The sequence below is a fragment of the Gymnoscopelus braueri genome, assembly GCF_963280865.1.
Source record: "Gymnoscopelus braueri genome assembly, chromosome: 8".
Lineage (NCBI taxonomy): Eukaryota > Metazoa > Chordata > Actinopteri > Myctophiformes > Myctophidae > Gymnoscopelus > Gymnoscopelus braueri.
Window position 1 is genome coordinate 34181798 of NC_137609.1, and position 27702 is coordinate 34209499.

The 27702-nt window shown below is 43.3% G+C and overlaps 1 protein-coding gene across 3 annotated transcripts in view; it reads right to left on the reverse strand.

The window, feature by feature from the left end:
- Positions 1-1187: 1187 nt before the first annotated feature.
- Positions 1188-27702, reverse strand: part of ssh2b (slingshot protein phosphatase 2b) — a 37928-nt gene continuing 11413 nt past the window's right edge. Inside the window, exons 3-16 of one of the 3 annotated variants that reach the window (XR_013933567.1) lie at positions 15628-15740; positions 15224-15288; positions 14671-14792; positions 14474-14539; positions 12964-13029; positions 12591-12785; positions 10168-10261; positions 9849-9977; positions 9038-9084; positions 8061-8207; positions 7184-7384; positions 5598-6717; positions 1765-5062; positions 1188-1732 (exon numbers count right to left, since the gene is read on the reverse strand). Coding sequence is in view for 2 of the 3 variants with exons in the window: in XM_080434791.1 (XP_080290917.1) it covers positions 3668-5062; positions 5598-6717; positions 7184-7384; positions 8061-8207; positions 9038-9084; positions 9849-9977; positions 10168-10261; positions 12591-12785; positions 12964-13029; positions 14474-14539; positions 14671-14792; positions 15224-15288; positions 15628-15740; positions 20385-20482 (3858 nt within the window). In the remaining variant the exon portion in view is untranslated. Of the gene's footprint in view, positions 5063-5597; positions 6718-7183; positions 7385-8060; positions 8208-9037; positions 9085-9848; positions 9978-10167; positions 10262-12590; positions 12786-12963; positions 13030-14473; positions 14540-14670; positions 14793-15223; positions 15289-15627; positions 15741-20384; positions 20622-27702 lie in introns of those variants that run through there. The other 2 variants (XM_080434791.1, XM_080434790.1) reach the window with 2 other exon arrangements.

Sequence of the window (27702 nt, forward strand, 5' to 3'; positions counted from 1 at the left end):
AATATTGTTGTCACCAATGCTCTCTGATTGGCTAGCGAGACGCATGATGACATAGAAACCTATAAATAGGTGTGTCACTTCAAAAAATCATTTATATTTTTTGAAGTGAGCTTCCATCAGCCAAGCTAACATTGGTCAAGTGACACGTGACAATATGTAATATAAATAGGTAAGACAGGATTAATCAGGAACAGTACTGGCGGAGACCTGTGCTCCGAGGAGCACATTTTCTAATTTTTTGTGATTTCAAACCAATCCTTGACTTACAACAAAACATTAAGGCAGACAATAATTCTGTAACTAAATAATAGACCTTTTAATGCCCATTGTGTTATTTGACATTCAATACAGAGCCAAAAAACGTCACAGCACAAGTGACTCCCCATTACACATGGGTTAGACTGTTCTGAAGAGTTGTCAATGAGCATACGGTGCCTTAGGCCCATGTAGTTCATTTAACAATTGTTAGGTTTAGATGTGTCCTTCATATCGGTAATTGAATCGAGTCTGGCCATTTTAATGCACTAGGCCAAGTTCTTTTTATCTCAAGACCTAAAAGGGATTTTTATATCTCCCCAGGACCCAAACTAGTGAAAATAGCAGATGTACAAGCTTCGCGCCACGTTGTGAGCTAGTACATCTGCTATATTCACTACTTCTTAAAAGTGTTTTTTGGGGGGGAGAAATGTATAGAATTTCTTAGATTTCTGTACTTATTTATGACATTCTTTTGAAAAAAGAATGAGTACGAGACCCACAAATGGGCCCCAATCCATTGTTTGGGAAACAGTGCACCACTAGACTGATTTTAAAAGTTACTTCATCAGTTTCACAGTACAACTCATTTAAGGCTTAAATGTCATTTTTCTTTCTCCTGTAACTTGAGATAGAAAGGGAAGGTGCATACGGATACTGAAAGTAGGTGACCTACTTATGCAATTTCTTGGTAATAAAATATTTGATCGTTACATATTACAGGTATTCTTGAAAAGGTGTCGAAAACAACCAGTTGGTACACAATAAATCTTGATGGGACTTACTTTATCCAGTAATCTCATGACATCACATAAATATGACTAATCTGAATGTTAGGAATTATATTTGCCTGTATTAGTGACTGGTAGGCCAACGATATTAGTGTTTATTTTAACTTATAACACAAATGTACAAATGAAACTCACACTTGCAATAATCTAAAAATCTTTAATGGTCACAGTTGAAGCATGTGATATAAAAGAATATTTACAATGATAGTTTAAAATGAGGGGCAGGGGGATACACATCTTTTTTGCACAGAACACCACATACACACAACACACGCACATAGCTACTCACTAAAAGCATGCTCCCCAACAGCAGAAACCATACATTTAAAGAACACGCATATACATTACAAAATAAAGATGGGAGTAAAGTGCATGATCGACAGACCTCCCCGTCCAATTTCTGATAAAAACTGCAGGGGGATACTGCACTTGCCATAGGCACACCCCTGATGTGTACAAAAGGGACAGATCAATTACACATGTACTGTACACGTCCACATGGGGAAAATTGTGCTACACAGTTTCACTCACACACACACACACACACACACACATTGTGCTACACAGTTGCACTCACACACAGGCGCAGATCAACAGCTATAAAACCATATTCATATCATTATTATGATAAACGCACTACAATATAAACCTTTACAAAAGTAAAAAAAAGAAAAAAGAAAAAAAATCTCCTAAAGAAAAGGAAATACACAACACACACTCACTCGCTCCCAATAAATCCATGTTCCACAAACTCTCGCCAACCATTCTTCGCACACACACGCACACACACACACACACACAAGATTTAGTGGCATCAAAACTGTTCTAGAAATGGGAGAAGTGCTTATTTAAGTTTTCCGAGTTGTGAAATTGACTCAATTGAAATTGAGTGTGTGGATGGCCTTCAGTGACATTCCAGGAATCCAGAGCCGGACATTGCAGCTGATGAGATTTGGTGCAGGCCAACTGAGGTAAAAGTGTAGTTGACAGTTTAAACTAAAATAAAAACAGAAAAACCTACAACAAAACCAGCCTCATTGTATTTCAGTGTTCCACTAGTATACAACCAGCTTGCTAACTCGACCTGTGTACTGTATTCATTTGTTGTTTCATGAGATAAACCCATCAGCCTTGCTTTGGTAGCCCTCTCTATACTAGCCACTTGCCTTTTCTGCAGTCTAAAGATGACAGAAAAGCTTTGCGTTTCCCTCGCCATGCTGACCTACAGACAGCCTCCGGGAACACGGTGGCTCAACTGAGGTTCAAGTTGAGATTTATGTTAATAAAAATATCCACATCTAAAATCACCCTCAGCTTATGAGGTCCAAATCTTGAAGCCTAGCTCACTCCGACTGTGGCTCACCCCAAGAAAGTCATTCATGAGAACGACTCCTGGACTTTGATTTGCAACATTTTGATTTGGGGGGGGGGGAAGAGAAATTGCAAAATTACATTTTCCATATACCACTATCTTTGTGTCGTTTGTCATTTCTGGCCTCAAGAGTGCTTCTACATTATGTACTAATCTTGTAGACTATTTCCAAAGTTAACAGATTTCCTGCTACCACTTAAGCCCTATAAACTTCGTTGTGCGACTTATAGCGAAAATAGCCAATCTACAAGCTCACAAGGCATCACAAGGCATTGTGAGCTTGTAGAAATATTCCCAAATTGCAGCTCTACAAGCTCACGTGTTGCAATGCTGGGCTGAGGCAAACATTAAAGGACGACTTCACCGCTTTTCAACCTATCTTCATATAATAGGTCCTCACTAATACTCATGATAAAATGGTACAATTTTTTTCTACTCGGTCTGTGTCTCAGAGGAGGGCTGTGGACAGTTCAGAGTCCCGTCTACCAGTGACATCATCAATGGGGAATCCAAGCTAATAGAAACTGCAGGCTTTCTATTCCTGGAAAGTTGCAATGCAATAAAAGAAGCCATTGTTCTCGTGTTAATAAAAATCTAAATAAAAAATTTGAAATCTTGTTGGAAAAAACGATGTCACTGGTAGACAGGTTTCTGGACTGTCCACAGCCCTCCTATGAGACACAGACCAAGTAGAAAAAAATTGTACAATTTTATCATGAGTATTAGTGAGGACCAATTATATGAAGATAGGTTGAAAAGCGGGCAAGTCGTCCTTTAAGTTTACAATGGAGAAGAAAATAACGTTAAGAGTGAACATGAAAGCTTCAATGTAATAAGAGCAGAATCATACTACGTGTATAGTTTTGAGGATTATTTTGATGCGTTTTGAATGATTTGGCATGCAAATGTTTATATGAAGTCTTTATTTTTTTTTCCCACGCGTATTAAGCCAGATTTATAGTTTGTCGTACAATGGTGTCATGCCAAAAATAGCCTTTGTACAAGCTCACAAAGTGTTGCATCTGTGATGCGTTGTGAGCTTGTACATCTGCTATTTTCGTAACATGACAACATCGTACGACAGAACATGAATTACACTTTATTTGGAGGTGTGCTAGTAAAACTACAGGCCCAAAACTAAACATATCTTTTAAGGCAAGGAGGCAATTTCTTTTCTCCAAAATATGCACTTATGTTCCATCTCTACCTCTCAAGAGCACACAATCACACATACAGAAAATGGCGAGGATCACATGGTGTGGTAGAGGGTGGTAGTCCGTTTCTTCAGTCTCCGCAGAGGGTGTGTCCTACCATACTGCTGCCTGGCTGCCACGGAGATCAGTCCGGGCGACTGCAACAGGACTTGGCCAGAGTCGGGGACTTTCCCTCTCGGTTGGTTCTGGTGGTGCAGCGGAGGGGGCAGTCCCGAAGGGGCTTTCCCGCCATCACAGAGTCTCTCCGGCCCGGCCATGAGGTCTCCGGGCGGAGGCGGCTGGGAGCCGTGGACCCGCTGTTTCTTGGACTCGTCGATGGGAGCGTGGATTTGGGGTTCGGCTGAGGAACGGACAGACGAGGCGTGGCTCAGCTCCCACTCGCTCAAGTCATTGGCCAGCAGCTCCAGGCATCCCAGCTTTGCCAGAGAAGCTGAGCGCTTCATCAGAGTGGAGGGAGGGGTGAGGCCTGCTTGGCGCATCCTGGCTTCAACCTCTCGGGCCCTCTGCCGGATGCCGTGGGCTCTCTTTTGCGGGGTGACGGCCAGACCGTGGTCCCAGCCCCGGTCCATGCGCCTATCCCTCACGGGTCCACCAGAGCTTACCTGCCTCAGGAAGGCCCCCAGCTCACGCAGCGTCTCCCACGTCTCCCTCATGATAATGTCCCCCTGGGGATAGTCTGTCGGGTGGTCCCAGTCCGTGCAGGACTCTTGCTCCGTCACGCCTTCCAAACACAGGAAATCCACAGAGGAAAGCGGAGTGAAGGTGGACTGCACGGAGGGGTAGAAGGAGGGGCAAGGGAGACAAGGTGACAAGGCAGAGAGAGATCTACCGTTGGCAGGGAGTTTGTGCGTGGCAGTGCTCCGGTCTTCGCCGCGGAGCGTCTCCCCCTTAGCTGCAACAGTGCTCTCGGCCTCCATTGGACTACACTTCCCAAGAGCATCACACTCCTCCTCGTCGTCTTCCTCCTGCACAGTGCAAACAGCGGACCCCTGCAAGCAGAAGGCTGTGTCCTGGGGGTCGGCCGTTGTCTCCGGGGGAGGCCCGGCGGCAGGGAGGGGCCCGAGGAATTGGGAACGCCGCTGAGTGCATGATGAGCTGAGGGGGGCAGAGGGGGGAGACAGGGAGGGCGCCGGCGAGTCGTGCTCCTGTTTCATCCGCTGCTCAAGCTGCCGTGTAACGCGCCGCACGGAACCCCGTGTCCAATCACTGGAGAAAGGCACAGTGTTCGACTCGTCCTCCTCTTTGTTCTTCACTTCCTCTCTCGTCTCTTCAGGTTCCTCCTGCGGTAAAGCTGCCCTTTCCGCCGCATCCTGCTTTGGCCTCCTCACTTCCTGGTCCGGGGGGCCCTGAGGCCCTGGTTGGCAGGGAGGAGGGGTCAAGGTGAGCGCGGCTGCTTTCAGTTCTGTGACCAGCACAGGGTCTACCGTGTCCTAAGAGCAAGGGAGATAGCAATTATTTAGTTTAAGGAGAAAGTGTTGGGGGCACATTTAGCACACAATTGCACTAGTATCGATAAACAGCAGGGACAATACTGAAATCCCAATAAAGTTATGTAGGTGGCTGGTACCCTGCTTGCAGTTTCCCATTTTAAAGCCACTGGGTGGCAGTCTTTAGAGCAGTGGTTTTCAAAGTGGGGTCCGGGGACCCCCAGAGGTCCTTGAGGGGTTTCCAGTGGGTCCCCAGCAAAATGACCAACAGTTTCATTTCACTATTATTTCACCCGCTACAAGTTAACCCCACCAGAGAATGTACTGTATAAGAATGACTATTCAGATCAAAGGTTTCACAATGCATTGCGATGCAACACGTTGTGAGCTTGTAGACCGGCTATTTTTGAAAGTTTCTTTATATTGGTTAAATTTGCAAACAGATCTTAAGCTCTGCTATACAACATTTTTATTAAGATCATTTAAAATGAAAACTGAGGAGTTTGCAGAGTATGTAACCACTAAGCAGCAGTATTACCTTTAACTTCTCTTCTTCCTCTTTCTGTTCTTCACTAGCGGAGTCGTCCTGAGGCAGTGGTTGCTGGTCCTTCCCAGGAGCGCGTAGCTGGGGTGTCTGCTGCGCTGCCTGTGTGGCCGTGGCCGTGCACTGACTCTTCCCGTCCAGAGCCAGGCCCTGGAACTTCTCCCTGGCGCTGAAGAAGTTGATGTTCTCCACGGCGAGCGTGGACGACACCTTGAGGTCCTGCAGAGTGGCACTGGGGTGGTCGATATCATCACTAGTGGGGGGCTGGTCGTCCGCTACACTGTCCAACGACAGCTCCGGTGGCTGCTCGTCACAGTCTGCTTTCGCGGCAGGCACCCGTACCGACGGGCCTTGGGTCGCGGGGATTGCGCTTGGTTTTGGAGTCCTTAAGGAATCAGGCACTGAGGGGGGCATCTGTGGCTGGTGGGTGGGTTTCACTGCAGGCGAAGGGCAGCACAGCTCCTCTGGTGCGGCGGCCTCGTCCACGCCGGGCGTGGTCGGGGACGGGGCGTCCGGGACGTGGTGGATGGCCGGGGGCGGGTGTGGCACCCCCACGGGGACGCTTTCGGTGATGGTCACGGTGGAGACACCAGGCCTCTGCGCCTGGGGCACCACTGTGGCCGCCCTCGGCTGGGGAAGGGGAGGCGAGGAGGAGGAGGACGACGACGGGGGGTCTTCCTCCGCATCACAGAGGCCGTTGGAAAGAGGAGACACAGGCGCTGCCAGTTCTTCAGTACATGCTGCCTGGGCGACCCCTGCCTGGAGGTGATCTGTGGCGTCGACAGACGGAACCGGGCTTTCGCCGGGCATGGGGTCCTTGTCTGTTTGACCGTTGTCCGCAGAGGAAGGTTCGACTTCTGACAGGCCGTCCGACAGGATGCAGGCGGCGGGCACACTTGCCGGCCGTGCCGGCTGACCACGCTCGGGAGAGGGAGTTCTCAGCGGCAGGAGCAGCTCCTCGAGGGAGGGTGGCGCCGAGCTGCCGGCCTGGTTACGACGGTCGGAGCGGCCCAGACTCTGCGCCTGAGCGGCGGGGGGTTTGGCCAGGGGCTCGTGGTGCTCCGATAGGTCGCTGTCAGAGTGCGAACGCCACAGCTTGTTGTGCCTCTGCTTACTGAGGGGGAGACAGAGGAGACCATATCGTTGATGCCTCGTGTGTGGGTGTATAATGCAGTGGTTCTCAAACTTTTTCACGTCAAAGACCCCCAAAATGATATGTATTTGGCCGCGGACCACCATTTCAAAATGTTTTGTTCCAGGGACCCCCAGGCCAGAAGCAAAGATTTGAGTTACAAATGTTCGCTTTAAAAAATAAATATTCAAAGATTTGCACAAATTTTCAAAAATAGCAGATCTACAAGCTCAGAGTGCCGCGCTATGAGCTTGAATATCTGCTATTTTTGAATAGCCAAAGCATAAAATATGGATAATGGGGTTCAAATGATTGTGACGCTTTATTAACTAATTTTGCTGAGGACCCCCTGGTACCCCCTCACGGACCCCTTGGGGTCCCAGGACCCCACTTTGAGAACCAACGGTAATGTATATGTATATTTCTGAGTATGAGTGTGTGTGTGTACCTGGCCAGCAGTATGCCCTGATACTCCTCCAGCTGTCTCATGAACGAGGGGTTCGGCTTTGTGACGGCGCGCCGCTCCTTGACATAATCAAACGCCCGTTCCAGGTCCCAGCCGTACTCTTTCATGGCGTAGGCGATCACCGTGGACGCAGAGCGACTGACGCCCATCTTGCAGTGCACCAAGCACTTGCCCCCTGCTTTCCTGGAAGAGGAGATTGAAGACAAGTCGCAGATCAGATGCGCGGCCACAGCCGGTCAGCGGTCACATTTGCAGTCAGCAGATATTTGTGAAACATGATTCGAGGTTGAACCGAAAAGGGGAAGGACAGGGGAAAGGAAAGCACAGAAAGCAGAAATGCAGAGAACACAGAAGTGTCTGTGACACACTTTATATCTTATCTCAGCAGGTACTTGTGTAAATATGTAGATAACTTGGTTGTTTCTTTTTGTTCTCTCGTTTGATCTCCTTTCCCACCCCCCTCTTCTTCTTCTTCCCCTTCTTTTTTCTATGGAAATAACGTTTCGATGGGAACTATGCACGAAAACGAGTTTCACCCACTTTTTTACTTCTGTAAACCTGTGATGTGACAATGAAGCTGATTCTGAAGGTATTTTTACTTTGCTTGAGTACTTCCAATTTGCAATACTTTTACTTCTACTCCACTAAACCTCAAAGGCAAATATTGTACTTTTACTTCACTATAATTATTTGAAAACTTTAGCTACTAGTTAATTTGTAGATTTTTTATTATTACTACAAAACCACTGCATACCTATATATACTTTGGCAATTTGAAAATAGCTGATCTACATGTTCACAACGTGTCTCTTTGCAAACTTTGCAAACTTGTGAAATTCTTCCATCACTGGTGACTCACTTAGCTCTGGATATAAACTTGTAGGTGTCATTCCAGTAAGCCAGCAGGTCTGTGGCTTCCTCATCATAAACGCGTATGTTGTGGTACTCAAACATTCCGGGGAAGAAGTTGTCAATCTCCCTCGTTACATTCAGAATGTACTGAACCCTGAAATGAGGGAAAAGAGGTAGATAGATAGGAGAGAAAGAGTTAACATTGTAAAGTATTAACACATTGAGTGCCAAAAACGGTCCGGACCGTTTTTGAGAAGCCATGCGTTGTGTGCCAAAAACGTTTTTTTTCCTTCACAGCACCAGGAGATATCATTTTTCGAAGATTTAGACTCCAATCCACTTCCTGGTTAACTTATGACTTCTAAAGCCTGTATCTCGGCTCCTGTGTACTTTTTCTTTTTATTATGTATTTTTGACTATTATCGACTATTTTCAACTGGCTGCAACTATGGAACGGATTACTGAATGTTTTTAATTTTTTTCCCCCGATTGTACGAGACCTCTATGTGTGTAATGAGGGGATCACTGTGAGGACGGTGATCACTGAAAATATTTTGTGACTACTTGAAAAAGGTTCAAAAATTGTTAAAAATCCAGGCACTGACTGTACCCTGTTATAAAAAAAACCCTGGCACTCAATGTGTTAAGTTAACGTTGATTATATTAGGAAGTTTCAATCCAAAATAAGATATTTAAACACAAGGGAAATGTTGGATGCTAAACTGTTAGTGTACCATACAATGCTAATGGAACTGCTAGCACAAAAGTCTAATCCATTTTGGAAAATACATTCTATTGTTCCATCTGAAGACCGTTGCTTGTCAAACACTATAATTTCTCAAGACAGAATATGGCTATTTTTCCTATTAACCGTTTCAGTGATGAATTCAATGTAATATTCCTATACCCCAAATGAATAGTGATATTTTTGGAACGAGAAAGTGCCGATACGGGATGAAGGACATGTTGTAAAGTGTTTCTTACCCGCTGTTTTGCAGCTCCTCCATGTTTGATGCGTTCCACTCGGATCCCTGCAGGAAAAACAAATGCAATCCTCAGACTAACTCATTTCCTTCAACAGAGCCTTTCATAATGCAACACAACATGCATGCTCTGAGCCAAGCTAGCAAAACGTACCTTGAAATTGTGACTTATAAAAAAAACTAACCTCTACTATCTCTTACTTTACCACACAGATTAGAGGAAAAGTAATGCTGGATCACTCTCCCTTCTTTTCCATTTTTTTTCTCTTAACCCATTAAGACCAGGAAAGCATCTGTGTCCTTTTGGATTTTAGCTATATTATACAGTATACACTATATAGCAACATAAGTGTTTCAGTAAAGTCTTGTACATCTGCTATTTATTAATGTTTTAATTGAAACATCTTGAAAGTACATTTTTTAACAAAAATCTCCTCTTCTGTGGGTCCCTAGCACAAAACATTTTTAGATGGGGGGCTAGCGGTCATTTTGGGGGTCCTTGGCAAGAAAAAGTTTGAGAACTACTGATTTAGAAGGCATTTGTAGAATCGGCCTCAGGTCTTTAATGGGTTAGAGCTGAACACACTTTCTACCAGTGAGCTAAAACAGAACACCCGCCTGGAGCTAGGCAAGAGAGACATTGCGCTCAATTTAGACCCTTCTAAATTGGGGAGGCCACCTCCAACCACTGCACTGAAGTAACCTCATTAAATGCAATGACTATTTTTTTTTTGGGACTAATTTAGCATTCTGAACGTTCCTTCAGCAACGCAGGTGTTTACAGGGGTTCTTCCCTCCTGGTGTGAACCTACCAGGTAGACGTGCTCAAAGATCTTGGTGGGACTGTCCATCTGGCCCAGGATCACGATCATCTCGTTGTCAATGAATTCCTTAAACTCCCGCAGGTTGCAGGTCATGTGCATCTCCAGCTCCGTCCGTATCTTGAGGACGCGACACACAAGGACACGGGCGAAAAATAAGTCACAATCGGTCACGAAACCGCACAAAGATATCAGACGCCGTTATCACACACACACACAGTAAATTGCAACTATCCATTTGTTCCATTTGAGTGAAATTAACAGACAGGATTTTACACACACACACACACACACACACACACACACGTACCTCCTTGCTGGTGATGTTCTCAAGGTCCTTCTGCATCATGATCTCCCTCAATCTGGTTTTGATCAGACGCTCTGTGCGTTCCCTCTCTGTAGGTCTGTGTGGACACAGCAGGCAAGCAACATGAGAACCATGCAGGGCCATTTAATGTCTACTCCGATTGCCTTAACACCTTTACCGCCGGGCCCGTAGTTCTACGGGCCGTTAAATCCAACGGTTAAGCGCCGAGCCCGTAGTCCTACGGGCTGCGGTCTTTTCGCGCATGCGCGGTCCGGGTGCACTTTCGGATTTTTTTTGATCCACTTCCGTTTCCGGTTTGATGACAGGAAATAGAATTATTTGGGATCCGGTTTCGACGATCACGCCCGCTCCCATTCTACAGACGAAACTGAAACTCAATTCTCTTCCTGTAGTTTTTTCTCCTCGCATTTCACTGTTTAACGTAATCCGCTCTAACTACAGTCATGGAAGTCCGTTTGACATGCGGTCTTCACTGGGAGATACAGGGAGATCTCGCGGATGTAAACAGACCGTTCACGGCTCAATCTTAAGGATTTTAACAAGATCTATGGCGACATGAAAAAAACAAAAAAACTACAAAAACACCTTGGCACTGGTGAGTACATTATGAGATTAACCTCTGGCGGTGGATGTGTTAACATCACTGCATGCCAGAGCACTGAGGCGCACAATAGGTCCATAAGACTGAGTCCCGTCATGATGGCTCCTGAGTACATGGTGAAATCCTCACGGATTGAACAGAAGCTAAATTAATCTAACAAAATGGGGGAATGACGTGGCAGTGCCATCTACAGGACCAAATAAGCACTGTGCAACAAAAACAATATTGTGATTGTGGATCTTTGCGCTTATAATCTTTTCTTTTAGATATTCTTTTTTACTTTTCTGTCTTTATTTTGGATAGTACAGTAAAGACGGAGAAGAAAAAGGGAGAGAGAGACAGGGAGTGACGCAGCAAAGGTCGTTAGGATTGGGAATCGAACCCGTGACTCGCTGTCAGGCTGCATTAGAGCCTAAATGTGGTATGCGCCTCAACCACTAGGCCATTGGCGCCCCCGATCTTTCCACTTATTATAGAACTATATATACACTCTATCTCTGCTCAAGAAAGTGGGTCAAAAGTGTGTGTGAGGGCAATCTATATACATGATTTCTTCAGCTAAACATCTTAAGGTTTTCTCTTTAATAGCCTTGTAAACGAAGGAATGTGTCGTTCAGGAGTTACATAACTCAGATTTTAACTGTATTTAGAGAGAATGTGTGAAGAGTGCAACGGACTGAAGTGGTTTCACTGGGCTGAGAGTCCGGCCACAACAGGGGCAAGACATCAAGAGCTCTTTCCTGTACACATTACTGCCATGACCATGTACAGCCGTGGTAGGCCTGGGAGTCAACCCTAATGTGCGCAATAAACTTGAATGTTTTTTGATGCCATAAATGGTCTCCTTTAATTATCAATAAAACAAATTGATAAATATTGTTTGCTTGTTTCTCTACCTGGCAACACCAAGTTGCCAGGTTCTGGAAAGAAACAAGCAACCAGTGTTAAATCGTTCGGCATTAGCGGTAGCCTCTCAGGAACTTTCAGCGCATGTTTGACTATCATGAGACTCTACAATGAGTAGTAGTAGAGAAAAAAATAACTTTGCATCGGTTATAATAGACGAATTTCCCTAAGCCACGCGCTCCCATTATGACAACGGAGGGGGTTGAAAAAATGACGACAGGGGAATCTCTGGAAAAAAACAACGCCACTTTTTACGTCGGTAGGTGAGTAACGACACATCAAAGATAACACTTAAAATGTCCGGAATTCTCCTTTAAGGAAACTACTCTACTCTCATGGACAGGGTTTGATTTGACAGGAGGAAGAAGACGATTCTAAAACGGTTTCCATTAGAAGAGAGAGAATGTGCCCAATAAACCAAGTTCGGAGGGAAATGGATGAGGACCAGAGCATTTGTTATTTCAGGAGTTCAGTCCATCATGTGCAACCGTATAACTTTTTGACAGGTACAGACACCGTCAGATGGCCAACACTGTGTAAAGACACAGTCAGTATAAAACAACTTTAACCCATTTAGACTGGGAACTATACCTTTCAATCTGTGAAACCCTTTTGGGGTAGTTGTTGGGTATATACAGTAAATAGCAACATAAACGTTTTGTAATAAATATTTGAAGTTTTTCGGCCTAAGGTCTAAATGGGTTAAGGGCTGTCCCAAAATGCATCGGTTTCCTGATCCCATATTGACTTCTACACTCGATGCATACATTTAGCTATGACGTACCATCTGTTTTGGGACTGTTTGTTTATGGAATATCATCTTGGTTTGCTATTCTATCTATTTGTACCACAATGAAAACCAGTTTCCCCAACGCTTGAACGTGTGGAGATGACTCACACGTCGGAGAAGAGTACAGGGGAGTCGGCGCGGTGCGACTCGACGTCCTGCATGGCATTCCACTCATTGATGCGCGTCTGGTCGGAGGAGACCCTGCTCTGGTAGTAGCAGACCCAAGTGAGGAACAGGCTGCCCGGGAAGTAGTTATGGCAACGGGCCACCTCGCATGCTTTGTGGAGCGACTGGAGCGCCGACCTGGGCATCGATAAGAGGGAGAGGCGGGGGCGGACAGAGAGGGGTGAAAGAGTGGGGTAAGAGAGGGGGAGAGGGGGAAGGGATCATGAGAGGACAAAGACAGAGTGGTTAAGTGTCATGTGACGCGTGCTTTAAAGACTGTGATGCTGCACTGATCCACCCAACAACTGGAACTCACCACATGGCCTGCACTGACACGGGCTTGAACACATGGACTCTGTTATCCGTTGACACACTGAAACCCCTGTGGGGGGAGGGGTAGGGGGCAAAGAGGAGAGGTTAGACAGGGGTGACAGAGACGGAGGAGACGGGTGGCCAAAGGGGACATGCCAAGGCTCCATTTTTGTCACGCATTCAAGAGGCACTACAGGAAAACTATTTGCCCAAAATAGTGACAGCTGGTTTAAAGTGGTTAAAAAAAGTTTAGGCCAGGGTAAAGAATTTGCCTCTGTATTGGGAAATGAGTGCCCACAAAATATTGATATAGTAATTTAAAAAAGAATGTATGACTTTTTGAATTATTATGTTGCAATAATGTGTGGTTGTCACAAAATCCCAAGTCACACCTGGGCTTTTCTCAGGGCACACTGTTAACCATTTCACTGCCAATCACGTAGATCTACGCGAACCGATTTAAAGCCGCCACGTGCCAATCGCGTAGATCTAAGAATTTTTTTTTAATGTTTTTTTTTTCCAATTTCACCCAAAGACCAAGGAGATATGATTAGTTGAAGATCTAGACTCCTATCCACTTCCTTGTTAACTTAAAAAGTCTATATTTCGGCTCCTGAGTACTTTTTTTTTTCCAATGAAAAACTCTGGCACTGGCTAAATAAATATGAAAATACCTCCGGCAGTTAATGGGTTAAGGAACCACTGGAATGGCCTGTCTGGTATTTAGAGGTGCACCTACAGTTAGGGCTCTCACAATTTCATATTTAAGTTGACAATTAATTGTCACATAAATAATTGCGATTAACGCCTTAATTGTGATTTTGGCATTGAATAAAAAAAAGTTATTTTTGTTTGCATTTTAGGCTTCATAATAAAAAACTTGCACTGGGCAGATATGACAACTAACTTAAATATACAAAAAAATTACTGAGATATTTATTAATTGTACACTTTCAACAAAAAATAAATAGCTGATCTACAAGCTTACAACGCGGCGTAAGCTTGTTGAGCTGCCATTTCTGCTATTTTTGGAAAATGTATGAACATTTTTCACCATGGAAATGATTATGACGATTATGCAAAAATAATTGTGATTCTCGTAACACATCGGGTGAAGGAAGGGACAGATGGATCACCGTGCCAAAAAACATGGCTCCCCTTCCGCTTCCGATCTCCTTGATGAAAACCTCTGTATCTCTTTAACTTTTTACATTGGGGAAAACGAGTCATTTTTGATGGCCGATTACTCATTTTCGATGGCGACTCGCGTGAGAGATGTTATTGTTCCAGGCATTAGCCAGGACCAGCGATCGTCGCGCACGCATCCACTGTTTGCGTGTGGGTGCTCGCCGTGGAGTCCACAGCTATAAACAGCACGGCGTTACAAACGTTGAGATCTCTGGCACTCAAAGTAATCCGTCTTAATAAAACGCTGGCACCCGTTGTGTTAAATAGTTGCTATATAGGCCTATCTACAGTACATCCATATGTGCGGTTGCCATGAATTAGCTTACCCATCTCCGTCAAGGTGTATCAACGTGTCACTCCATAACGCCAACACCAGCCCGACCGAACATGAGCTGGAAGAGACCGAAGGCAGACAAGCACAAGGTCAGGAGGATGTTCAGTTTTGTTAGGATGGTGAAGTCAAATGACTCCAAATGACACAAACGCTGATGTGATAATATTTACTGGCCAAGTACAAACCCACCTGTCTGTAGGACTGAAGTCCATGCCCAGCACCACGCTTTCTTCTGTGTCCTGCCGGCCATTGGTGGAGACCACCACCATGTAGCGGGTGCCTAGGAGCTGAGTGCTCTCCAGACGCACCGCCTAGAAACGTGTGGAGGAAGAGGAAGTGAGAGGGAAAAGAGCGTAAAAAGTGGTAAAAAGTTAACAAAAGTATTAAAAAAATTTTTTTTATCTACAATCTTGTCGATCTGCTATTTGTAGCATCCGTATGATGAACTACAAAACAGGGCTTATACTGCATTCACACCGGCAGCTACAAAGATACAGGCTACGATTCTCGACATGAAGATACATCAGACATTTGTAGCTGCTACAAAAGGTACAAAAGGTTGAGCTGTTTTCAACTACAAAGGACAAAGCTACAAATATGCTGTGTAGCTTTGTATCTGCCAGTGTGAAAGCAGTATTAAGTGCTAATAGGTCCCTGGAGGGTATATGTCCCCTTCTGCAAGTGGAAACTGGATTTGAAACTGTTTATTTTTGTTTATATATGTGCGTGTGTGTGTGCCCACCAGTTTGATGTTGTCCTCTGGTCTGAGCAGGGTAAACATGGTCTGCAGATGCTGCTGGAGGTCTCCTAGTTTAGGCACAAACAGACAAGAAACATTTGCTCAGCTTTCATGTTTTCCGCTCTACCCTGAAGAAGGCAGCTTAGTCTGTCTGAAACTCTGTGTCCACAATACATTTTTGGCAGCTACGAGTGTGCAGTAACTCTTTTATTCTTCAGTGTTTATTTCGTTGGCTGGCACATCGCAGGGACTGGCGTCAATGCGTTGCACCCTTGGTAACTGTGTTTCTCTACCTCACATTTGTTTTTTTTGTGTGCATGTAAACCTCTTATATGATGTCATGTGGGTCACTGGAAAGGCACATGTCCGTCCTTATGTTTTAGTGCATAGAAAACCCATCATCTCACCTGCATGTTTGCTGCGAAGCTGTGAGAAGCGAGAGGCGGATGAAGGAGAGGAGCCGTTTCCCCGTGGCAAGAAGAGGGCAGCTCCTTTCACTGTCAGGAAACTCTCACTGATGCTGGACAGAGAAAAACAAAAAAGATAGGATGAGCAACAAAGAAAAACTAGAAATTAAATCCACACCCGAGGCAGGGAATGAATGTGAATCAGAGACCAAAAACACATTGGGAGCCAGCGAATATTTCCACATCAAACTATTCACATACAGTAGTTGGTGCCTTACCCAAATAGGTTTCTTTTACTCGCCGTGAAATATTGACCTCGTTCCTGCGTGACAGGACCTTGAGTGTACAAATGTACACGCTCTTGAGTTACAAATGGACACACTAACACTGAGGATTTTACTGCGTTTAGAGTACAGACACGTAAAAACTAAGTTTTCCCTCACGTTGTGTTCTTTCCCCAAGTGAGGAGTTGAATTAATAACACAATATCCCTGTTTGTTTTAATTTAGGCTACTTGAGAAATTGACAATGTCTGTGGAATAACTGCAATGAACTGCATGTGTGGAGATATTGGCTAAAAAAGCTTCGACTGTAATTTACTCCCATGTTTTCTTACAAAACACAGATAATGTCCTGCATAATCAAGAATGGGAAATTACGTGCATGTGTGCTCATGTTGCACAAAGATGCAAGTGTGTGTCTGTACACACAGCTGGTTGTAATAATGTGCTGGCTTAACTGTACTGGACATGGGTCATAAAATGACAAGAGGCAGGAGGAGAGAGACTCAACGAGGGGGACAGACGGAGGGTTCAGGGACTCTGGGGTCATAGCAGACGAGGGTTGTCGGGAAAACAACATAATGACTGGACCCGGACACCGGGTTCGATTCTCAGGAAGGACATAAAACTTATGGATAACAGCTTTTAAACTGTTCTCTCGCAACCAAACAGAACGAACAGCTAATCTCTCTATATTAGCTCATAAAAGGCGGGTCTCTCTCACAACAATTCTGACTTTACAAGCTTTGGCAGAGATCACATCAACTTTATGGCTCGTGGATAGATAGCTCAACATGGCAAGTTGGCATAGAGTGGGGCAGCTGCAGCCGAACACATTTGGAGCGGCTGTTAAATGAACAATACAATTATACAGTACTAATGGTAATGGAACTTTGACGCCTGACGTATTAGGCGCTCATCAAATTGCTCTGACATTTACGAGGGTTATTTCCATGCCGGGGGAAATTAATTCAAGTTGCTGTGGATAAGAATGTCCCACAAACAAAGAAAGATGGAACAGAACATTGTTTTTAAGCTTTTAGGGAGATGGGTGTAATACGCAGTAAAATCAGGAGTGTTCAGTTAACAAATGTAACCTTAATGGACCTTTAACCACCTTTAAGGGTAAAATGAACACTAAGGATTTTACAGTGTTAGCCCAACAACACCATTGACCTCTTGCTGTCCCTGTCAAAATGTTGGGGTGGGGGGTTTTGGAGATAAATATAGGCTGAAGGCTAAGAAGGCCGTATGGGAGCACAGGGGTTCGGAAAGGGTTGCATTCTATCACCTTCTCCTATGGAGAGACAAATGACAATCACATAACAGCGAAATGAGTTTAAAAAAACAACAGACTGGTTTTATGCAAACGCCTAGTTTTAAACGGGTGAGATAAGAGTAATAATAATAGTATAAATGGCAACACACTTCAAGACGTCATCGTCAGTGTTTGTTTTAAGACTGCTTGGCACTAATAAAAAAGGACCACAACGGAAAGCGCACATTTTTTTGTTCAATCAATTAATGAATTAAACCCGTGAACCCATTGCTAAGCCTGTGCTACTGCTGTGTATAAAAAAAATAAACACCTACGTTATTTATTCAGCTATTACAGTACTCCCTGTGTCAATAGGCCCAGATCCTACAGTGCTTTGTGCGATACGAGTTATTTTCAATTTAGGCATTTGGCAGGCGCTCTTAACCAGAGCGACTTACAATAAGCAAGGTAATACACGAATACTTTTGGCATTCACATTAGTGCTAGCCTGCATCGTGCACCTGTTGTGTGTAGTACAAACAACATTGACCTGTAACATCCATCTTCCTAAAGCCTACACAGACCAGAAACACCGACCATACATGTGCGAGCCTGCAGACAAGGAAATAAGATGTTATTGGCTGCTTACCATGGAATTCCCACCACACACACACCTTGCCAGGATGCTGTAATTAAGCGCCGTCTCTGTACTTCCTTAATAAACACTGTTTTCCCTCCCCAGCCCGTCAGCATCATCGGTTGCCTATCTCCATGGAGCTGAAGCAGGGCTCTGCTAACAGGAACTAGACTTTGAACTCTCTCAAGCTTAGATAAGCATAATCACTGGTCTTCTTCGGAATGGGCAATCTTACTAAGAACACAAGGGAAGCCACCACCGTGTGAAATGGGCGTGAAATGGGTGTACAAACTATGTATTTAACCACATTAACCCATATCTGGCATGTCATTATAGCCGGGCGCAGGTTAAAACAGATCTACAAGCTCACAACACGTCATAATGTGTGAGCTTGTAGGTCGGCTACTTTCAAATAGCCAAAGTATCGAATATGGCGTAAGTGGATAAAAAGTGTTCATTTGTTACTTAAGACATCAGATAGCATCTATCTATTGACACATTCACCACATCCTGAATGAGTCTTTCTGCTATGATGCCCTCAGGTGCATCTCTACCACATCAGCCACTTATTTTTTTTAAACAACATAGAGGCCTGCCAACTGCATGCGACGCCATGAGTCACAGACAGGGCAGAGCAGGGTTCTCTCAAAGAGTAAGAAGGGAGGGAAGACTTTTCCTCACACCGTTAGGTAGAGTCTGATATCTGGGATATAGATATCTCTTTCAAGATGTTGCCTCCAATGTGATCGTTCCAGTGATGGTTGCCAGGTTCGAATTTAACTGACCCGAGGTCCACAATCAACTGGTAAAGTACTAAAAGACTAGCCTGGCATTGCCAGACTGATAACGTGGATTCACTCTCACGTTCCTCCCCGGAACGTGAGAGTGCATCACGTTCCGGGGAGGAACGTGCATCAGTCTGGACTTCGGCCCATAGGGAGCCAGTATGAGAAATCAGAAAATGATCGGGCCAATCAGTGACTGCGTTTCAACTGCTGTCCGTACAACAGTGAAAAGAATCAAAATCATTTTCTGATTTCTCATACTCGCTCCCTATGGGCCGAAGTCCAGACTGATACCGGGGAGGAACGTGAGAGTGAAGTCACGTTATCAGTCTGGCCAATGCCAGGCTACTAAAAGACTACATTTTAAATAGTCTAAGTCATTGTGATAATACAGGACATAGGAATCAAAAAATCATTTCACCATGGGGATTAATCAAGGATATCTTAAAGCTGCAATCTGGAAATATCGCCCGTCTCTTGGATGCGTTTGGTCTCTCATGCGTGAGACCAGGGTTCGAATCCTTGTTAGAACATAGAAGTCACAGATTGCAGATTTAATCTTAACCCATTAAGACCTGGAACGCATCTGTGTCACTTTAGATGTCTTTGGCTATTCAAAAATATATATAAGCGCGGCTACGAGCTTGTAGATCTGCTATTTTTGAAAAAACGTGATTTATTTATTATTTTTTTTAGGATTTTTTAAAGAATCGCCTCAGGTCTTTGTGGGTTAAAGCAGATTTTTCTGTTTTGTTAAAGCAAGTGTTAAATAGCTCTATATTCTGATAGTAGTCATTGCTAAAGAGTGTTTGTTCAGTAAACAGGAGTCTCCCTGTCTCTCCTTCTCTTTAAGTAAACAGAACATACATTTTCAGGTAGGGATACCAATTGTATCCACTCAGGAGAGAGAACTCATACAGGATAAACAAGTGAAATTGTAACTTATGAGACAGAATCGGAACACTATAAAAATTGAACCCCATTTAAATGGATACTCTTGCAACCCACCTGAAAATCTATTTTCTGATTATTAAAGCGCTAAGTAGACCCCTGTTACTGATCAAACACTTTATATAGCAATAATTTCAGAATAGAGCTTTAACCTTTTAACCAAAAATAAATCTTTTACTCTAAACATAGCTTCTATGGCAACTCCTCTGTCAGCTGTTGACTGCAGCGTCTCAATGGTGTCCAAAATACACGCTGAATGCTGGCAACTAGCCTAAATAAATGGAAAAAGTAGTCAAAATGTTTTACTTAAGAGTATTACTTGAGTAAAAGTACATTATTGGTATCAAAATGTACTTAAAGTACCGAAAGTACTCATTATGCAGTGTGTCCCATTTCACAAGGTTTAAAATGTCTAAAAATCTACATCAACAGATCTACAACCTCACAACCATGAACGCATTGTGAGCTTGTACATCGGCTATTTTCAAATAGCCGTCCAATGTATATAGGGGCTGAAGTGGGCAATGTATCTTTTGTAATAATAATCAAAAGCTACCAAGTAACTAGTAACTTTTGGAAATACTCCAGTAAAATAAAAAAAGACCTCAAAATTGAACTTAAGTACAGTACTTGAGTAAATGTACTTCACGCCACTGCCTAAATATTGTCTGAACTGAACACACATGTATATCTAAACGAATCTGTCCACTGGTACCAGATTTTGTGAGAGAAGGTCTATGAAAACCAGCCCAACGTCGCTTATTTATAAGCAGACATGGCAACACCGTGTTGCCATGTCTGCTTATCATAAGCGACTTGTGGGCAGACAGATTTTGGAAACTTACTGATGGCCAGTCTTTCCTGGCGCGATGATCCCGCAACAACAGGAGCAGAAGCAGCCGACCGTGGAGCTCCGTGGCGGGGTGACGACGCCGGGAGGCATCGCCGCGTTGACCCGTCACCACAACCAGGCGGTAAACGAGATAAATAGTCTACTCCTAAACACAGGACGCCATGGGAACTCGCTCCCCGTTAAAGTTCTTGGAGGGGCGCGTGCGTGTGTGTCACGCCTATTTAAGCGGAGCGTTCAGAAATGTTAAAACAAATACAAAATAAACAATAAGACTATAGTAGTACGCGCTTCAAAACTCCCAGAACTCGAACTAATAAACAACGATAAAAGTATAAGCAACGCTCAAACGCCCCAGAACAGGTTTAATTGAAGTGAGTGAAGAAAGTAGTCCTTATCACAGGCAGGTGCTGTGTGTCTGTGCCTGAATGCAAGCATGAGGCTGCGGTAAAAATCTACAGCTGGAGAGGGGAGGAGACGGCACACATCAGCCAATCAGAGACCGGAGACAGCACACACCAGCCAATCAGAGACCGGAGACACACACAGCGTTGTAAGGTCGACACAGCACAGAGAGCACACTGATCCAAGGTCGGTTTAGTGTTGCTTTACGCCGCTGATAGAGCGCGACAGACGGGAGCAAGGGGGAACCGAATCCGATCCTAGGTCTGACTGTGACCTCAAAAGGAAACATTTTCTAACCGGCAACACCTGACACCGCGACGTGTCACGGTGTCACTCACACAACAGCACAAAAACATTGGAATAAAGATTGAGAAATCAAACAGGACTCCAGCAGCCAGGCAACAACCCGTGAGCCTGGTTGTGTGTGTGACTGGGAAGGAACATGATCTGTCCATCATGACCTGCCCATCATGACATGTCCCTCGGCCTCAATTTATGGCATGGATTGATTGCGCAGTTTGCACACTGAAGATAAATACATGATCAGTGCCACTGCCACCTGACTGAATAGCAAAACAAACAACAAACGGAAAAAAACCTGACTGAATAGCAAAACATAAACAGCAAGAAATGGAGAGAAAAAAACACACAGACATGATGGTTTATGTGTCCACAGAATCAAAGAGAGTGGAATAAATAAGTCACCCTTTCTTTCCTCTGTTATAATTGCTATTAAAAAATATATAATAAAGGCAAAAGTCCTTCACACCAATCACCATCAACTGACTTTCACCATTTCATCTAAATGTCATTCACCTAATCATCATGCACGTAAGCAAATTTAAAAAAATGAATGATAATAGCTCAGATTTAGTGCTTTTCTAAGTAAAGTACCCAAAGTATTTTTACATAAAAGAAAAGGAACCAACTTTATTAAGAAAAATAAAGAAAAATATAATAATAATCACCTCAGCTTCCTGCTCAACACAATACATCCTTTTCCTACCCCACCCATCTAAGCCTTCATCTGTTTCTCTGTCAAAAGCTTCTCTTTCTTCTGCCCACTCGTCTCCCTTTCCTAAGTGTCATTTTCATGAACCCAACGTCTGCTCAATCGCATCCCACTCTCCCATAATCTTCCGTCGGTACTCGCTCCTCTCTTGTTAAAAACATGGCCAAGTGGGACCCGGGGTACCCCTAGTCCAGTGGTTCTCAATCATTACCAGGTCAAGGACCCCAAAATTGATATGAATTTGGCCACAGACCGCCATTTGAAAACGTTTTTGTGCCATAAGTGAAGATTTGACAACATGTTTCGAAAACAGAAATTATAAATAAATCAAATGGAACTGCCTCAAGGACCCCTGGGGATCCCTGGACCCCACTTTGAGATCCAGTGAACTAGACTGAGGCAGCCGGTCCACATTATGCACAATGTCATGGGTTCAATTTAGAGCCATGTTGCATCATGGCATCTCTTGACTTCGCTCGCACGTTCCTGTCATAAAAAGTCACAAATGCGCATCTTTAATAAATACCATCATTTTCCCATTGCATTTCATTCAGCACTCTTTCATAATCATTGCCCTAGTAACCCAGGCATATTTTGTTACATCTTTTGTCAAAAAGGAGTGCCTCTGAGTCTCTGACCCTGCTTGGAATTGTGTCAGTTAGAGGGGCTTCAAGCGTTTTCCGTTCTTCCTGACCTACTTTGAATTGACTTTGGATAGCGGTGTAACTGCAGTGCCTAAACGGTCATGTGAAACAAACACAGTGGGCCAGGCCAACCCATACGCTCCCCAGCCCCAGACAGAACACTCTCGTCACCATGTGTATGTGATGCTGAACGGTACGCGTCTCCATGGTTTCATCTTCCTGTCCTCTGATTTGACCACTGACATTCAAACTGTTCAATGACAGCTGGCGAAGCGCGGAATGCCGTGGCACACATGCACACAGACACCGGAGACTCTTTTGTTGTACTAAACAGTAACTGTGTCACCACACACACAGTCACCGTAGTGATCAGAGCGCCACATAAACAACACAGGGATACCCAAGGACAGTCTCTTCACTACCTTGTCCACGTCACTAAAACTCGACCAAGACAAGTTTACTAGTCGTTTTCTATGCTTTTGTCCATTCACCTCTCTTGTATCTAGATATAACCGTTTAATTCTGTCAGTCAACAACTTTCAATAGCCAGTAGTCATTGTGAAATCTACATTAGAATGTTCAGTTCTTAACCTCATCAATCTGAAAAGGCTGGTCTCTGCATGATTGTATGAAGCAGGCAAACACCATTTTTACAGATCTGTTTATTAAATCAACTAATCGGCAAACTCCTATGATGACTTTTAGTCAACCAATCATTTCTTTAGTTGAGGTCAGCTCTTTATTGTCCACATAGAAATGGTACTAGGACACAGATATTGAAGGTGCATATAATATGACGGCTGCCAATGATAGCAGAGAAGCTCAGTATTTTGCAAGCCTCCTTTTTGGGCATGCAAAGTTTTTGAAGCCCTCTTATGACTAACGATAGGTCTGCATCTTTACCTTAAAATTGTATTTTGAAGTGGTTGTTGTTTAATGACCTTGGTCATGAAGGCTTCCTCTAGGCTAGAGTCATGGTGCAGGCTACCTCTAAAACAAACACTTCTTTGGACTCTTCACTGACCACTACAACATCTGGTGCATTGGCAGAAAGATGGGGAAGAAATGCCGTTGTTACTATTGCAGAGATGGAACATGGACGGTTTAACCCAGGAATGCTTGTACATTCTCACTAAGGATGTTAAATGTTGATATGTCCACTCCATTGCTATGAGGTCCACTATTCTGTTGTGATATGTTACTGTACATTATATATATACAGTATACAGTCATCTGTAATTATAACAGCCATTAAACATGTGCAACATTGCTTCAGTGACCTGTTCTGGAGTGTGATGGAAACAATGAGGGACCCAGGTACGTTAAGATAGAAAGATTGAGAAAGATTGAGACTGTTGTGAAGGACTTAGTCTGGCTTTTTTTTAATACTTGTGATTTGTAATTAAAAACACAAAACTAGGCAATCTACAAGCTCACAACTGCGACGCGTTAGGAGCCTGTAGATATTTACGGTGTGCAACCCCTGTGCACAACTAAGTATAACTCAGTGTTTACGGTCAATGTGGCAATATCCTCATATGGAATATCCTCATATGGAATGAGCGAGAGACGGAACAATCAGCAGAGGGAAGACATGCAAGTTTCCCCTGAAGTTTTAGTCCAGTCCACGGTTGTTAGATCCACCCGTATGTGTTAGCAGATGCCTGTGTCCACCGTATGTGGCTACCGACTTGATGGAGCTGAGGGGGTCAGTTCAAATGTCTGCCGAGACCCTCACAGTCCCACAGTCAGTCCATGCCCACTCCTGTCTGATAGCATTCAGCTTCAGAGGCAGTGGGTAACTGTCAATCGAGTGCACCCTGGATGTGAACGCAGACAAGATGATGTTAACTTGCTCCTTCCTTCTGCAATGTTGTTTTAATGTTTTAAATGCAATGTTTCAAATCCTAGATTAAGTGCATGTGTCATGGAGAGAGTATCAGCATACACGTATGGGTTTCATTGCTACTGTCAGGGGCCAGGGCATGTATCAGCTTTTCACACTCACTCACACACACACACACTAACTATCCTATTAATTATGCCAACCTTATCAGCTGTTTAGTGCCGCATGCATCATGTATTAGCAGGAAGTAAAGCCGATTTGATTATTTACTAATCAAGCTTCCCTGTGGCGTGACAAATGGTGTTGTGTTCATTGTTATGCTGACTGCATACAGTATATTAGGTAGCAGAACAATTTCGTTGCCTTTTCCTTCTTCTCTTCTCTGCAGAGGTATGGCACATAAAATACACCATTGGTTCTCAAATGTTTTAATTTCTCATAACTCTGAGTGTACAAATGGAACCAGATTTACAGACTTGTAAGGGTCCATTTGAAAACCCGTCAAGGAACCTGTCCTTGAAATGTCTTTAAAGACAGGCATAGTAAGCAAAACCAAGCACCAAATCATTGTTTCATTCACCCATGTGACCTCACCTAGGTTATATTATGGTTTCATATTTTATCTTAGTTTGTGACTCAGTCATTTAGAGTCTACTAGTCTAGACATCCCAGTCTCAATTAGCATATGCACCACACCTCATGCTTGTGTTGACAAATTTGACGAAATTGACAAAGATTATAATTAAAGACATTTTCAGTTTTAGTTGATCTATTTAACCAGGGACCTCACACGTTCATTCTTAATTCCGACTCTCCCGCTGTCCTTTAGTGCCTCCACTGACAACGTCACTGCTTCGACTGACGTCACCATTCCTCTGACGTGCTGTATGTTAATTGGTAGGCACTGCAGTGCTCTGCACTTACGCAGGACAGCAGCAGTGTTGCAGACATGTGACTGGTGATGCTGAATCCACCGACCTCTATGACAAGACAGCTGCACCTACGTAGGCCAACGCCAGTGAGATTCTTCCTCACAAAGCTCTTTGAAAAGCACACAAAATGTGTCACTTCAATGAGCAATCTGGCATTCTCAGCAGATTAGTCTTTAGTTTTAGTCTTTGTCAATTTGGTCTAATTTGTCAACACAACAAGCATGAGGAGGCATTGGTGCATATTTCCATTGAGACTGGGATGTCTACATGAATGTGAGACTATTGTCTTCACAAAGGGATATTTGTATTGTATACGTGACTAACTTCTTAAATCTTGCCCCTGAAAAATACCCCCATATATATATATATATATATATATATATATATATATATATATATATATATATATATATATATATATATATATATATATATATATATATATATATATACACACACACATACACATACACATACATATAATGAAAATACATTTGTAAAACTATATGTTATGCTCTGTAAAAAACAAACAAATCTATAACTACATGTATGCAATTTACAAAATGTTAAATTAGAGTTGTGTGATCAACCCAAGACAGAAAGGAAAAGTCTATAACAATCTCATCCTATTAGTGGTTGCCTGTCTGAATTTAAACCATATCTTACACTGTATTGTCCCTGTCTGATTACAGTCTCACAAGGGTTGGACGGTCCAGCACAAATCACATGGGATCACTTTAACCCAACATTTAAACAAGGCATGTGTCACTTCTGCCGTGGTGGCCACAGTACATTAATGCGACTGATGTCCTCTTCTAACCCAATCAGTTGAAGCTTGACGCATTGTGAGCTTGTAGACTGGCTATTTCTGCCATGTGACACCATTGCATGACAAAGCAAATGATAGCCTTAAGAAAATGTAACCATATTAAATCCAACCACTCAAGAGTGTTAGAGAAGAAGTGTAGTGTAGAGAGAAAAAGGAGCCGATCAAGTATAGAGCCACCCTGCTGAACTAAGTATATAGGGTTTACGTGGTTGAAGGCTTTTTGTAGCTTTTTAATGATGACACTTTATATTCTTTAAATTTAAAGGAGGTGGCAATGTCAAAACAAAATCTTAAAACATGGTCCTTTTCATATCCACACTTCCAAGTTCCAACTTGCATGTTTAGCACCAATTTCTTGGCCTGATGTCCTCTATTCATCCATTATGCTTTTTTCTTTTAAAATCTCAATGGATTCATTCATTCTTGAAAGGGAAAAAGTGAAAGCCACCAGCAGTAAATCTCTCAACAAGCTGCAACGTGAAGCTGACCACACCGTGGGAGAGATGGACCGACAGTCCACAGTGGAAGTGAGAAATGTGCTCTGATGTTCTTGAGGTCTGAAGTGCCCACGTCATTGGCCAGAATATTCGTCATGATGGCAAATATACCTTCTCACTAACTATATCCATATATATATATCTATTTATATAGATAAAATATATATAGATATAGATATATATATAGATACATTGTGCTATTTTAGCCTATTGTGACATGGCCAGAATAGGTTAAACATAGGTTAACCCATTTAGGGCGGGAACCCCTATTTGTAACTTTACCTTTCAAGACGGGAACCCCTTATGGGGTTGTTATTGCTATATACAGTATATAGCAACATCATCTTTTTTCGACATTTTTGAATAAATATACGTTTTTCAGAAAACCTAGGTCAGGATTTAGAAGGCGTTTTTAGAATCGGCCTCAGGTCTAAATGGGTTAAACAGTAAAGAAAGTTACTGATGTCTGAACACAAAGTACATTTTATAAAATATAAAATGTAAACTCTGATAGCTTACAAATGGAAATTTGGAAATTATGGATAAATAAACACTGAGGATTTTACTGTGTACACAGTGACCATCATGTAACTACTGTAACTGTAAAGCCCAGACCACATCAAGGATTCGCAATGCGACAAAACCGTAGCAGAACATTGCAGAGGTAGCCCTGTCACAATTATTACATAATCGCCTAATCGCGATTATTTGAGATAATTGCAATTATTTTTGCATAATCGTTTCCAGGTTGAAAAAGGGTCATACATTTTGAAACATATTTAACAAATAGTGGAAATAGCCGATACAAGCTCACAATGCGTCGCATCGCAACGCATTGTGAGCTTGTAGATCGGCTATTTCCACTATTTTGTAACAAATTGTGAGAAAATATTAAATATGCTGTATTTTGGCCGCAATACAATATTTATTTCGATATCTTTATCGGCCAGTGTCAGTCATTTATTTGTGTATTTACGTTTTTTGTCATATCTGCCCTCATGCAACTTTTGTTTACAAGGCCCAAAAGTCACACAATTAAATCGTTAATCGCAATTAAATTTGTAATCGTGACAGCCCTATGCTGAGGGCGAGCTTTGTTAGTGCACTGCGGATTTGTAGCGGAAGTTGAGAGTTGTGTAAGTCCCGGG